Raw genomic sequence first — 15579 nt, 5'->3', positions numbered from 1 at the left:
GCGCTTTTGGCGCGGGTGGTTGTGGGTAGCGCGCCCAGGAGGGAGAAAGAAGCTGGGGGGCCTGTGACCGCGCCGCCCGCCGGGCCTGAGGGTATGGACGAGGACGATCCCCACTCTGAGGGGGCGGCGGTGGTCGCCGCGGCCGGGGAGGCGCTGCAGGCCCTGTGCCAGGAGCTGAACCTGGATGAGGGGAGCGCGGCCGAAGCCCTGGACGACTTCACCGCCATCCGGGGCAACTACAGCCTAGAGGTAAGACGCAGCAGGTGGGGCGGCGAGACCGAGCTCGGCAGGCCCCACCCCCGCCCCGCCCCTACCCCACCCTATGGGACGGTGGGAGTTTCCCCACCGGGAAGGGTCTCTGCCCAGCCCCGCGCCGAGGAGTGCGAAGCTGGAAGGGCGAGTATAGATCAATGTCTCCATTTATTTTGAGGCGGGAAACCGAAGTCCGGAAAAGGAGTGGCTTGTCCAAGGTCACACGCCACTCAGGGGTCCCCTAGTCTTCAGACCAGTGCCACAAACGTCATGGTACTGCCCTTAAATCTGCTTAAACAAACAGTCACTCTAATGGCAGAAGCTTACGTGAATTGTGTGCCCAGACGCCACTACCCAGCTCTTTAAATATGTCATCTTACTTGGTTCTCGCCGCCACACCTCTTCGAACATGTTGTGATCCCCGTTACACAGATGGGGAAGCTGAGCCCCGAAGAGGTTAAGCGCAAGGTCGCACCGTTAGAGGTGGAGCCGGAGTAAGGAGTCTGAGCCATAATCTCTCCACCCTTCCGCCTCGAGGTGTGGGTTGCTCTTTTGGCAGTATTGCCACCGTACAGCAGTTTGATCAGAGCCAGTGTGCACACAATGCTTATCTCTCGGCCACAGCTTCCTCCTCTCTCAGATGGGGATAATTAGATTATCCTGATGCTAAGCACAGTGTCTGTCTCTAAACAAAATAAATGTAGGCTATCATTAGATTTTCCCCAACCGTTCTTGCATTAAGTCCTCACAACAGCCCTGTGAACATGGCACGGCAGGGAGTATTAAACCTCCTTTCCAGGCAATATTATCAAGGCCCAGAGGATTGTCTTGCCCAGGGTCGTTCTGCTAATTGTCCTAGGAACCCAGACAAGCATAAGCCCAGTATAGAGGTAGAATTGTGATGGAATGTATTTGCAATTACTCCAGTAGCCTTATGGTCAAAGGTTTTTGTGATCCAAGAGGGCTGGACTCACCCAGACTGCTCTGCTGACTCATCACCTGGTGAAATAATTAATCGGTGGGCTTTAAGGCATAGAGTTGGAAATTTGGAGTTGAATGTGTGTGTGTGTGTGTGTGTGTGTGTGTGTGTGTGTGTATGAGGGAGAAGAAGAGAGACTCTTGTATGTCTCCAGGGTAGGACTGGATAGACTGGATGAAGGACAGTGATGTGCATCTCTGGGTGACATGACTGGAAAGCTGAGGAAAGAATAAGAAGCTAAGGGAGATTATAAATTATGGTCTCTAGATTGGAAACAAACTTTTTAAAAGTCTGAGAAAGCATTTCTGACATCGAGTCCTCATTTGGTCTGTCACTGAAAAGCACTGCTGAGTGCAGACGGAGGTCAAGGTATTAAACTGGGCACATCTTTCAGATTCTTGAATATGCCAAGCTTGTTCCTACTTGTGTGCTTTCTCCATGCCAGTCCCTCTGCCTGGAAACTTTTCCCTCACTCCCGACTGCAGCGCAAGTTGAAGAGCTGAATCTCCAGTTAGGCCGAGTTGATCAGGATATCTTAAATTTTTGACCGAATTCACAGCTGTGTGAATTAAGATTTTGTGAGTGTTTATTCTATCTAGAGTGTTTTATTTTCCTCTTCTTTGATGCTTTGTTTTTGGTGGAGGGCATTTTCATATATCTGCTGCTTCCTAAGAACCCCTCTGCCCAGCCCCTATCCCTTCTAGTCTACCTGACTAGCTCCTGCTTACCCACCCCACTTCCCCCGTACATTCTGGTGATTTTTCACCACTTACCACTTTTGTCTCCGTCTGTGAGCCCTTCCCTGACCCCCAGTCAAAATCAGTAACTACACTATATTCTCCCATAACACTTTCTCTTCAATTCTTTTTAAAACATATATCTCACCAATTATAGATAATAATATAATATCTGTTCCTCTTAGCTCTACACTTGGATGATGTTAGAAACTGTTTTTGTATTTCTAAGGCCTAGCGTAAAGGAACTAAATTAAATACTATTAGGTGCTTTTTTTTTTTAGGAAAAAAATCAAAGCAGTAATTTTGGTTCTTAAATTTTCTCTGTCTTAATAGTGTTTTCACCTAGTAGCCTGTATCCAAAAGCTGTAGAGTACTTGGATGCTATACCCAAACAATTCGTTAATCAAGGCTTCTAAAAGTATTCAACCTTAAGCTTACCTGCCTCCTTTAATGCCTTGAGCAAATGAGACTTTTCACTATAGTACTTTAGGGTAGGAACACTAGGTCTTAGCTTTATTGGTGGCTGCCCATCTCTACCCACCCCTTTTGGATTATTGCAAGAAACCTTTATCAATCATTTTATTCTTTTAGAGTCTGATCTTAAAGAGGATCTGCACAACAGTATTGTGTTGTGCTATGAGATTTGAGTCTAGTTCTTAATTTTTTGTAAAGCTCATCAGTGAAGTCATAAAGTGAATCTAGCTTGGATATCTCAAGCCTAAAGCAGAGAATTAAGTGTTGAATTCCCGAATGTCACCTTTTTTGTAGCATTGTAAATTGAAGTGTCTGCTAAGATAGAGAGCCATACTTACTATTTTAAAGATTAGGGTAAATAATTCCCCAAATTTTTACCTCACAAAACTGACAGTCTCCTTTGTGTTGTGATGGGTATTCTTTTTTTTTTTTTTTTTTTTTTGCGGTATGCGGGCCTCTCACTGCTGTGGCCTCTTCCGTTGTGGAGCACAGGCTCCGGACGCGCAGGCTCAGCGGCCATGGCTCACGGGCCCAGCCGCTCCGCGGCATGTGGGATCTTCCCGGACCGGGGCACGAACCTGTGTCCCCTGCATCGGCAGGCGGACTCTCAACCACTGCGCCACCAGGGAAGCCCTTCATTTTTATATGTGTAATTCTCTTGCCATCTTCTACTCTGTTCTTTCCTTTCTCTGCCAAACTGGTTAAAAAAGAAACCTAAAACTAAAATGGTAGGAACTTCAGCATCATCAAGGCCATGACTGGTGTAATAATATTGAGAAAGCTAATGCTGAGAAATTGAAAACTCTTCAATAATGTTAGATTTGGGGTATAGGTGAGAGATCTATCTTTAGATTAATACGGATTTAGCATGTTACACAGGACTAAGAGTAAGGAGTTTTATACCCATTACTGCAACCAACTAAGTTTTGTGACCTTGGGCAAATATCTTCATTTCTCTGGCCTGTTAATACAGGATGAAAATGAGACCAAATAATTCTAAGATCTCTTTTGATTCTAAAATTCAAGCGTTTTAATGTAATATATCCATTTTGCTGTTTTATCTTTTGCCTGCCAGGGAGAAGTTATACACTGGTTGGCATGTTCATTATATGTTGCTTGCCGCAAAAGCATTATTCCCACAGTTGGAAAGGGTATCATGGAAGGAAATTGTGTTTCACTTACCAGAATACTACGTTCAGCTAAATTAAGGTAAAGCACTTTGATTTTTCAAACATTATTTTATAAGTCCTAAATTTAACTTTAGGATTTAATTTCTCTTTATTTTAAATCATTTAGCTTCATCCCATTCGAAGTTTGTTATCCATATAGGTATCTTTTCCCAATTCTCACATTCTTTCTCTGCCTTTCTTCCTTAAATTCTAACTTCAAGCAGAGGCCTCTAAATCTTTTTAGATTTAGAGGTTCTAAATCTTTTTCCTCTGTAACTTTTTCATTAATATTTTAAATTTGAGAATAATTTCAAGCTTTCAGAAAAGTTGCAGAAATAAGAAAACGACAAAGAACATCCATGTACCCTTGACCTAGACTCACCTTTTATTGATATTTTACTCCATTTGCTTTATCATTTGATCTTTTCTCTTAAATAGTATTTTTTTCCTCAGCTATTTCAATTTAAGTGGTGTCCATTGTAGCCCTTTACCCCTAAATACTTCAGTGTGTATTTCCTTAAATAACTACAGTACAGTTATCAACTTCAACAAAGTTAACATTGATACAGTAATTTTATATAATCTAGCATCTCTATTCTAGTTTTATTGGTTAATCCAGTAACATTCTTGATAGCATTTTCTTCCTTCAAGATCCAATCCTAAAAAAAAATAATCCAATCTAGGATCAGGTATTGCATTCACTTACCATGTCTTTTTAGTCTCCTTTAAACAAGAACATTTCCACAGCCTTTGTCTTTTATGACATTGACATTTTTGAAAAGTATAGTTCACAATCACCCTGCCCCCCTTTTTAACAGATTGTTCCTCGTTTTGGATTTGTTTCATATTTCCTTATGATTAGGTGCAGGTTTTACATTCCTAGATGGAAAACAACATAAGTGATTTTGTGTCCTCAGTATATCACATCTAGAGGCACATGATATCCTTCTGCCTCTCATTGGTGATGTTAATTTTGATCATCTGCTAACGATGTTCTTTTGTTTCTCTACTGTATGGTTAATATTTTTTCCCTTGCAAATACTAAGCAATTGGTGGGTCTTAGCTATAGCTTTTACTTGCTCTGGTATCAACTGTATGGAACTATTTGCCTGAATACCAAACAACAGAAATGGAGTGATTCAGATTTGGATAGTTGCTAATGTTCATAATGACTATTTGAGGTCATTGTCTATTTGCTTTCCTGGGTTTCCAGGACAGAGGAGAAAGTGTAAAGCCCCAGCGAGGGTTAAGTTTCAGTTCATGCTAAATTAAAAAAAATAAATAAATAAATCCTCAGAACAAGTTTGGTTTCTATAAATGGAAAAAGAATTAAGTCAAGACAATTTTTAAAACTTTAGTAAATATAATTTTTGTCATTCATGATAAAAACAAAATGAAAATATAACTAAGATAAAAGGAGTTAAGGTAATTTTTTTAAATTGAGCAAAACCTTGTCCATTGTCATATGATCTTTTTCTATTGATGTTTCTCATCACTGACCATATTAAATTTTTAAATCTTTATAATAATAAGTTGTTACGGAAACTGAACAGTACAAGCTCATGATAAAAATTTCAAATAATGAAAAGAGTTCTGGAGGTAGATAGTGGTAATGGTTAATGCCACTGACCTGTACACTTAAAAATGGTTAAAATGGTAAATTTTACATTGTGTATACTTTTACCACAATAAACGAAAAAAGGTTTAAAAATTTTCAAATAATACAGAAGGGTTGAAAATAGAAAGATGTCTCTTTCTTTTTCCATCCCCCAGAATTTACCACTATTAGCAATTTACTGTTATTAAATTGTTAAGCAGGAAAAAATCTGTTTTTCAGTTTTTTGTGTTTTATTTGTAAGCATAAATGAGATCATTGCTATATTATTTTTCTGTTGCTTTTCTTACTTTATATTCTGGAAATCCTTCTATATCACTATGTATAGCTCTACCTCATTAATTTTTTTTTAGTGACTGTGGGATATTTTAAGTTATAAGGATGTTTTATATATTTAGCCAGCCCCCTTATTGATGAACATTTAGATTATATCCAGTCCCTTGTGATTACAGACAAGTGAACATTATTGTAAGTGTGTATTTCAGATAAAGTGTAGTGATGAGTCAAAAGATACTTTTTTTTTTTTTTTTTTTTTTTTTTGAGGTATGTGGGCCTCTCACTGTTGTGGCCTCTCCCACTGCGGAGCACAGGCTCCGGACGCGCAGGCTCAACGGCCATGGCTCACGGGCCCAGCCGCTCCGCGGCATGTGGGATGTTCCCGGACCGGAGCACGAACCCGTGTCCCCTGCATCGGCAGGCGGACTCTCAACCACTGCGCCACCAGGGAAGCCCAAAAGATACTTTTTAAAATGTGGATTGGTTTTAAAAAATTTTTTTAAGTGTCACATTCCTAATTGCTAAAAGAGCTGTTGACCAACATCAATATGTTCATTCAGACAAATAAAAAAGAATTTCAAGTGAGGATTATTATTTACATTGATTTATAATAATTCGGGCTATTTTCAAAATTTCAACTTTAAATGTAATTTTTTTCAAAATTTCAACTTTAAATGTAATTTTAAATGACTATGTAGATCTTTATAGGTATGGGAAAATATCCATCAAATATTGTTAATAAATTACACTGCAAGATACTGTTTAAGTATAGATTTATACATACACATGTAAAACTAGCAAATTTTTATTGAATATTTACCTGTGTGACACACAGTATGTGCTAATAGTTTGCATATCTTTATTCATTTAATCCTCACAGTAATTGTATTAAATAAATCTCATTTTAAAGATGAGGAAACCAAGTCACCAAGAGATTAAATTACTTCCCAGAGGTTATATACCTAAGAAAGTGGCGAGCCTCCCAAGTCATGCTGTATTACATATATATCTATATACAAATATACATTAGTATGTCTCCTTTTGAACTGTATCTATATTTAGCTTCAGTCTACAAAACAAAAAAAATTTAACCAAAGCAACTTCCAACTTAAAAAGAAAGTTTCATGTAAAAATTTGTTCTGCTATTAAGGGTATTAAAAAATTGTATCTATTTTATAATTTGAATTTTAAATTCATTTTAATAAAGCAGTTAGTTGTCTACATCTTATTGTTTTAAGTATTGAGAACTAATTTTTCCATATTTTTTACAAGTTTTTCAGTAACTTAAATCAAGACAACTTTCATTCATTCATTATTTTCATAGTATAATAGAACCTGAATGAAAAATGATTTTTCATAATTTTAATTGGAACATTGATGATACTAATTTTTACAGAGTAATTTTCTTTTTTATCTTTTGAGTGCCATTAAAATTAGGTAGTGTGCCACTATTAGAATGTATGTTCCATATTACCATCCCTACCCCATACTTTGCTTTTGGTGGCAGGGTTGGGGGGAAGTGTATGTGTATGTGATAAGATATGCATTACATAAAATTTACCATTTTAACCAATTTTAATTGTACAGTTCAGTGTCATTAAATACATTCATGTTGTTTTTCAGTCCTCACCACCATCCATCTCCAGAGCTTTTTCATCTTCCCAAACTTAAACTCCATACCAGTTAAACAATAACTTCCCTGTTCCTCCTCTTAGCCCTCGACAACCACCATTCTACTTTCTGTCTCTCTGAATTTGACTGTTCTAGGTACCTCACATAAGTGGAATCATACAGTATTTGTCTTTTTGTGACTGGCTTATTTCACTTAGCCTAATGTCTTCAAATAACAGCATAATATCTCCAAGGAAGGACACAACAAATGAATACTTAGCATAATGTCTTCAAAGAAATGGCTAATTCAGAAGCTGGGCAGACCTATTTTTCTGACGAACCTGGAACAACTTATGCCAGAAAGTAAGGAAGTGCTCAAAAAAATGTTGGGGACATGTCCAGGGGGCATAGGAGCTAGTTTGAAAAGGCTCCCATTTGTAACCATACCTGGGATAACTTGAGCATCAGAATGAATAGGGACAGTAATGGATTATAACTCACTGAATAAAATCTATACTGATGATAAATAGGGGAGAAGGGAAATCTCTTCCTTATATTAGAATGCCAACTAAATATTTGCATAATTGTAGAGTATCTCCCTACAAGTCACTTATCAATTACAAAGGGAAAAATAGTAACTTTGAAGTGGAAAACCTGGCAGATACCACCTAAATCAAGTGCAGAGTTATTATCAATGATGGGACAAATGGTTATGACCCACTGAGAAGGATATAACATCACTTATGTAGTACTCTGTCAAAAATACATAGCCTAAATCTAATAATGAGGGAAGCATGTAGGGACATACTACAAAATAACTGACCTGTCCTCTTCCAAAATGTTGGTGTCACAAGAGACAGTCTAAAGAACTGATGTAGACTGAAGGAAACTAAAAGGAAATAACGCATAAATGCAGTTCATGCTACTAGATTACATCCTAGATTGGGAAATTTAAGATTGCTATCAAGAACATTCTTGAGACAATTGGTGAATTTTAAATATGAACTAATAGTATTTTATCAATATAAAATTTTCTGATTTTGATAATTGCACTTGATCATGTAAGACCTCTTTTTCAGGAAATAGAAACTATATTTTTGAGTAAATACATTTTCTCTTTATGAAAATAGAAGAGTATTTATGAGTAAAGGGGCATGATATCTACACCTTACTCTCAAATGCTTCAGAAAAAAATTATGTTATATTAGGGTTCACCAGAGGAACAAAACCAATAGAATGTGCTAATATGTGTGTGTGTGTGTGTGTGTGTGTGTATATACACACACACACACATATATATATAGAGAGAGAGAGAGCGCACGCAAAATAGCATGTCCCACACCTGCACAGGTTGGGAAGAGGAGAGGGAGAGGGATTTTAAGGAATTGGCTGACATGGTTGTGGAGACTTGGAGAGTCTAAAATATGGGGTAGCCCAGCAGGCTGGCAACCCAGGAAAGAGTTGCAGTTTGAATCCAAAGGAGGTCTGCTGGCAGAATTTCTTCTTACTTGGGAGGAGGTCAGTCTTTCTGTTAAGACCTTCAAACTGATTAGATGAGGCCCACCTACATTATGGAGAGTAATCTGCTTTACTCAGAATCCACCAATCCAAATGTTTATTTCATTCCAAAAAATACCTTAATGGAAACATTGGAATAATGTTTGACTGAATATCTGGGCACCCATCCACATCTCCTTATGCCATACTTAATCTGCAAATAAAAGCCATAACAAGATCATACATTAGCCTAACATGAGATAAGTATACTTTGTACAACCAAAAATGCCCTAACCCTTTCCCCAAAAGAGGATGCAAAATCCCTGGGGTATGTTTACTCTTCTTCTTGATATCCTATAACTTAAATACTTGGAAGTAAAGTTAACAATACTGTGGTGTAAAGTCAGTACATGCTATGTTACGTAACAAGTGGGTAGGAGAGGAAGGAATACAAAGACTTAATACACACACACAAACATATTTGTAGCAAAATAAGAAATACTCATTACAATTAGAGTCCTCATTTCATAGCTGGTCACGTGGTTGTAGTTGGTATTAATAACTTTCTTCCACTGCCCAGTCCATATTTCCTTTGCCTTCAGCAAGCACCTCAGCTGGTCGTGATTTTTTACCTGGTGAGGTGACCCAAAACCTTCATTCCTGAAGAGTCTGGGCCATTAGTAGTCCTGCGTGTTGGGTTGTTGTAGTTTTCCATTGACTTTAATCACAGGGCATGGTAATAGTAAGAGCTACGCTAAGGGATTCCTGTATTCTATTCTTCTTTACCTCCATTCTGGAGTAGCAGTCCAATTTCTCCTTGGTCATCAGGATCAGTGACTCCAGCCAGCATAGTGACTCCCTTCTTTGCCTGTTGCTTTAGAGGCATGAGGAGCCCAAAGTGGTTGGATGGCAGTCTTAACTTCTAGTTCACTGGATTATTGTTGTATCTCTTGGTGGAAGCATTACTCTCTTTGGAACTAAGACCTCTAGGCCAACAGAGTATAATGTGACAGGGACAGGAAGCAAAAATTTTGCTGGTGGGTCAATAGGGGTAATAGTGAGTGGTGCCACTCTCCCCCCACCTCTTGATTCCTGGACCTGTGAATCCTGGCTATGGAAGAAACAGCACTATATTGTTTGCTGATTCAGAGCATATACAGCCTCCTAAAGAACCTTGCTCTGCTGCTGGCTGATTGGGCACTCAGCAGTGACTGTAGGCAGATTGGCTTTGGTCCATATTGGCAGTGGAAATCCATGAGCCCATACATAACTTTTGTAAAAAATTTTAATCTCATCCAAAAAACATCTTCACAGAAACATCCAGAATAATGTTTGACCAACTATCTGGGCACTGTAGCTCAGTCCAATTGACAGCTAAAATTAACCATCACATGTGGATACATATACAGATGATGATTCAACTTAAGATTTGTGACTTGATGGTGTGTTACTGTCTCATGATGCTGGGCAGCAGCAGTGAGCCATAGCTCTCAGTCAGCCATGCAGTCAGGAGGGTAAACAACCAATACACTTGCAACCATTCTGTACCCATACAACCATTCTGTTTTTTACTTTCAATAGAGTATTCATTAAACTACATGAGATAGACAACACTTTTTTTTTAATCAAATAGGCTTTGTGTTAGATGATTTTACCCAATTATAGGCTAATGGAAGTGTTCTGAGCACGTTTAAGGTGGGCTAGGCTAAGTTATGATGTTCGGTAGGTTAGGTATATTAAATGCATTTTCAGCTTATAATATTTTCAGCTTACAGTGGGTTTGTCGGGATGTAACCCCATGATAAATCAAGGAACACTTGTATACACATATATACACAGAGTGAGAAAGATGGATGACAAAGCAAATACACAAAATGTTAATTATTGGTGAATAAAGGAGTTTTTGTATACTATTCTCGCAACTTTTTTGTAAGTTTGATGCTATTTCAAAATAAAAAGATTAAGGGATAAAAGGGAATGTTTAAATACATTTATGGTACATTCATGTAGTGGAATAAAATGCAGTTCTTAAAATTATGGAAGGAGTATTACATGAACTATTATAAAAAGATCTCCAGGGCTTCCCTGGTGGCGCAGTGGTTGAGAGTCCGCCTGCCGATGCAGGGGACACGGGTTCGTGCCCCGGTCTGGGAAGATCCCACATGCCATGGAGCGTCTGGGCCTGTGAGCCATGGCCGCTGAGCCTGCGCGTCCGGAGCCTGTGCTCCGCTATGGGGGAGGCCACAACAGTGAGAGGCCCGCGTACTGCAAAAAAAAAAAAAAAAAAAAAAAAAAAAAAAAAATATATATATATATATATATATATATATCTACAAAATAAATTACAGGAAAAAAAATGAAGTGCAGAATATTGTAGGTAGTATGGTATCATATGAGTGGGAAAAAATTTAAGTAGGTATATGTTTATAAATGCCTTAAAAAGCTCTGCAAGGATAAATAAATAACTGGTAATAATGTAATTAGTCACTAAGGCAAAGTTGATTGCTTTAGCAGAAAAAAACTGGGAGGGCGGTGGTAGCAGACATCATATGTCCCTTAGTACCTTTTAAATTTTGTAATTATGCATATTTCCCATTAAAAAAAGAAAACCAAAAAGGAGAATTCTCACACACAGGGTATCATGATATACATTTTTTTTTTTTTTTTTTGGCTGTGTTGGGTCTTCATTGCTGTGCACAGGCTTTCTCTAGTTGCAGCGAGCAGGAGCTACTCTTCGTTGTGGTGCGCAGGCTTCTCGTTGCGGTGGCTTCTCTTGTTGCAGAGCACGGGCTCTAGGCATGCGGGCTTCAGTAGTTGTGGCTCGCGGGCTCCACAGCGCAGGCTCAGTAGGTGTGCACGGGCTTAGTTGCTCTGCGGCATGTGGGATCTTCCCGGACCAGGGATCGAACCCGTGTCCCCTGAATTGGCAGACAGATTCTTATCCACTGTGCCACCAGGGAAGCCCTGATAAAGATCTTTTTTAAAAACTCAGATTTTTAGATTTCAATCAGCATGTCTGGAGTTTGAACACCTATGGACAACTAGCTGATGATTTCTTCCACCACCTTTTTTAAGAAAAAAATTACAAGTATTGTTCTGTATATAGTGCTAGACACTTAAATGAGCTTTAACACTACAAAATTTCAGTCTAAGACCATACTAACATGAGGACATAAAAAAAATGCACTCATAATTAAATAAGCCAGAAAGGTAGAGCCATTTTCCATTAAGTGATTTTCTGGGTATGTACTACCTTCTTAGTTTATATTTGGTGGTAGAACCACACGTTGGAATACAAACATTTGAATTTTATTCCTGCCCTGTAACAGTCTGGTGCTTTGTGATCAAATTCCAGAATCCAGTATTGGGAGATTCTGTCTTTGCTCAAACTAGTTTTGTGAACTCATCAGTCTGTTGCCTAACATTTACTTTGTAATTTATATGCAGAGTATTGTCTAGGTGCTGCAGGGAATAAAAGAAGTAGATAGGTACTCCCTGCATAGTAGAAGGTATTTTATGTATTGACTACTAATTCAAAATCTACATTCCCACAGTGATTCTGGGAACCAAAGTAATTTCATAGCACTTGGAGTGAGGTTTTTGTTTTCTCTCTCTCTCTCTCTCTCTTTTTTAAAATAAAATCAGGCATTTTAATAAAGATTCTTAGGCATAAGTAGAGTGTCTTCTTTTCCTTCCATTATATGGACTCATTTTAAAGTTGCTTTTTTTCTGTTTTTTTAGTTTAATACAGTTTTTTAGTAAAATGAAGAAGTGGATGGACATGTCAAACTTGCCACAAGAATTTCGTGAACGTATAGAAAGGCTAGAAAGAAATTTTGAGGTGTCTACTGTAATTTTCAAAAAATTTGAGCCAATTTTTTTAGATATATTTCAAAATCCATATGAAGAGCCACCAAAGTTACCACGAAGCAGGAAGCAGAGGTGAGACACTTAATCCTCATATAATTGACATAGAAATTATGATAGAAACTTATTAAGGGAATTTGCATTTTTAAAAGTCTACTTTTTAATTCCATTTAATAAAGCATAGTTGTCTGTCCTTTGTGAATGAGATTTTATATGTAATTTGACTTTACTATTTGTTATATTTGCTGTTTCAATTTAAGTGACAAATGTGGAATGATATTTAGTAAGTTAGTCAGATAAAAAGTACATTTTTCCCCCTTTTTAGGAGGATTCCTTGCAGTGTTAAGGAGCTCTTTAATTTCTGTTGGACACTCTTTGTTTATACTAAGGGTAAGGTGACACTTTCCGGTGTTTTACATTTCTACTATGGGAACTTGGTGCTATTTGACTTGAAAGGTTTCTGGGGTTTATGTCTCTTTTCTTCTAAAGGTAATTTTCGTATGATCGGAGATGATTTAGTAAACTCTTATCATTTACTTCTGTGCTGCTTGGATCTGATTTTTGCCAATGCCATTATGTGCCCCAATAGACGAGACTTGCTAAATCCATCATTTAAAGGTAAGACCTTATGTTTTTCTTTTTTTTTTTTTTTTTTGCGGTACGCGGGCCTCTCACCGCTGTGGCCTCTCCCGCCATGGAGCACAGGCTCCGGACGCGCAGGCCCAGCGGCCACGGCTCACGGGCCCAGCCGCTCCGCGGCACGTGGGATCCTCCCGGACCGGGGCACAAACCTGCATCCCCTGCACTGGCAGGCAGACTCTCAACCACTGCGCCACTAGGGAAGCCCGACCTTATGTATTTTTGAAAACTGATTATCAATTTTTAGAAAAAGAGTTTCAAAAATTGACCATATTCTCTTTTCCCTCCATTGCTCTTTATACCCTGTCAAACTAGGTTTACCATCTGATTTCCATACTGCTGACTTTAGGGCTTCTGAAGAGCCTCCCTGCATCATTCCCGTACTGTGTGAACTACATGACGGACTTCTGGTAGAAGCCAAAGGAATAAAGGAGCACTACTTTAAGCCATATATTTCAAAGCTCTTTGACAGGAAGGTACTATACTTACAATTAAATGACTCAGATTTTGGGGGGTCAGCAGCAGCAGCCTCAAGGGGAAAAGCAATATTTTAAGCAAGTTCTTAACATTATAGGACTCAGGGTCAAGATTCCCAGGTTTCAGTCTCTGATGTGATGCGGAGTTGTCCTGTGATTTTCTGTGATGTGCAAAACTGAGCTGTTGAAGAATGTGACCATCTGTATGCACTGTCAAGTAAATGCACTGTCAGAGGCAACTATAGGAGGTTCTGATAGAGAATTATAAAGAACAGAACATAAGAGTAAGCCTGATAAAGAATTATGAAAAGCAGGAGGTCAGAGTAAGCTAGTTTACTGCCACAATTTGAATAACTGCTGACTGTTTATTAAAAGTAGGATGATGTATCAATATAACAACTGTAGCTTTAATTCAGTATGAGTAGAGCAGAAAATGCCTTACAGTTGTGGGCTACCTACATGCATTCTGGATTTTTTTTCTTAGTAATTTACCTTGCTATTTCTGTATGTTTGAGTTGGCTTTTTCTTTTGGGTCTCAATTTATTTCCCCAAAGCTGAGCCATTTAATCCAGCTACGACTTGAGTTTTCTCTTTGGTTGGAAAAAAAAAAAATACGAATATGGATAAGGTCATTATTATAGTTCCCTTCTTTGCAAATACTGTTATGAGATTTTCCTCTGAGCATAAAGTCTTCCCTAACTGGTTTCTTCTCTTACACATACTTTTTTTTTTTTTTTGGCGGTACGCGGGCCTCTCACTGTTGTGGCCTCTCCCGTTGCAGAGCACAGGCTCTGGACGCACAGGCTCAGCAGCCATGGCTCATGGGCCCAGCCACTCCGTGGCATGTGGGATCTTCCCGGACCGGGGCACGAACCTGTGTCCCCTGCATCAGCAGGCGGACTCTCAACCACTGGGCCACCAGGGAAGCCCTGTAAAGCTTTTGATTTCTCCATCAAATCTGAATGAGATCCTTGCTGGGTAGAGTAATCTTGGTTGTAGGTACTTCCCTTTCATCACTTTAAGTATGTCATGCCACTCCCTTCTGGCTTGTAGAGTTTCTGGTGAGAAATCAACCATTAAACTTATGGGAGTTCCCTTGTATGTTATTTGTCGTTTTTCCCTTGTTGCTTTCAATAATTTTTCTTGGGCCTCCCTGGTGGCGCAGTGGTTGAGAGTCCGCCTGCTGATGCAGGGGATACGGGTTCGTGCCCCGGTCTGGGAGGATCCCATATGCCGCGGAGTGGCTGGGCCCGTGAGCCATGGCCGCTGAGCCTGCGCGTCCAGAGCCTGTGCTCCGCAACGGGAGAGGCCACAACAGTGAGAGGCCCGCGTACCGCAAAAAAAAAAAAAAAAAAAAAAAAAAAAAAAAAAAAAAAATAATAATTTTTCTTTGTCTTTAATTTTTGCCAATTTGATTACTATGTGTCTTGGCATGTTTCTCCTTGGGTTTGTCCTGTAAGGGACTCTCTGCGCTTGCTGGACTTGGGTGGCTATTTCCTTTCCCATGTTAGGGAAGTTTTCGACTATAATCTCTTCAAATATTTTCTCGGGTCCTTTCTCTCTCTCTTCTCCTTCTAGGACCCTTATAATGCGAATGTTGTTGTGTTTAATGTTGTCCCAGAGGTCTCATAGGCTGTCTTCATTTCTTTTCATTCTTTTTCCTTTATTCTGTTCCGCAGCAGTGAATTCCACCTTTCTGTCTTCCAGGTCACTTATCCGTTCTTCTGCCTCAGTTATTCTGCTATTGATTCCTTCTAGTGTAGTTTTCATTTCAGTTATTGTATTGTTCATCTCTGTTTGTTTGTTCTTTAATTCTTCTAGGTCTTTGTTAAACATTTGCATCTTCTCGATCTTTGCCTCCATTCTTTTTCTGAGGTCCTGGATCATCTTCACTATCATTATTCTGAATTCTTTTTCTGGAAGATTGCCTATCTCCATTTCATTTAGTTGTTTTCCTGGAGTTTTATCTTGTTCCTTCATCTGGTAC

General features: G+C 39.0%; 1 protein-coding gene across 2 annotated transcripts in view; it reads left to right on the top strand.

Annotated features, from left to right (window-relative positions):
* Positions 1-78: 78 nt before the first annotated feature.
* RBL1 (RB transcriptional corepressor like 1) overlaps positions 79-15579 on the top strand; it is a gene marked incomplete at both ends in the record, with an annotated part of 75143 nt that continues 59642 nt past the window's right edge. Inside the window, 6 exons of one of the 2 annotated variants that reach the window (XM_079718576.1) lie at positions 79-249; positions 3518-3651; positions 12352-12552; positions 12803-12867; positions 12967-13095; positions 13432-13592. In XM_079718576.1, coding sequence (XP_079574702.1) covers positions 94-249; positions 3518-3651; positions 12352-12552; positions 12803-12867; positions 12967-13095; positions 13432-13592 — 846 coding nt within the window. The remainder of the gene's footprint in view (positions 250-3517; positions 3652-12351; positions 12553-12802; positions 12868-12966; positions 13096-13431; positions 13593-15579) is intronic. The other variant, XM_079718575.1, reaches the window with a different exon arrangement.

This window comes from Hyperoodon ampullatus (assembly GCF_949752795.1).
Source record: "Hyperoodon ampullatus genome assembly, chromosome: 14".
NCBI classification, from domain to species: domain Eukaryota; kingdom Metazoa; phylum Chordata; class Mammalia; order Artiodactyla; family Ziphiidae; genus Hyperoodon; species Hyperoodon ampullatus.
The sequence above is the reverse complement of the archived record's forward strand: the minus strand, read 5'-3'. Positions and strand labels throughout refer to the sequence as shown.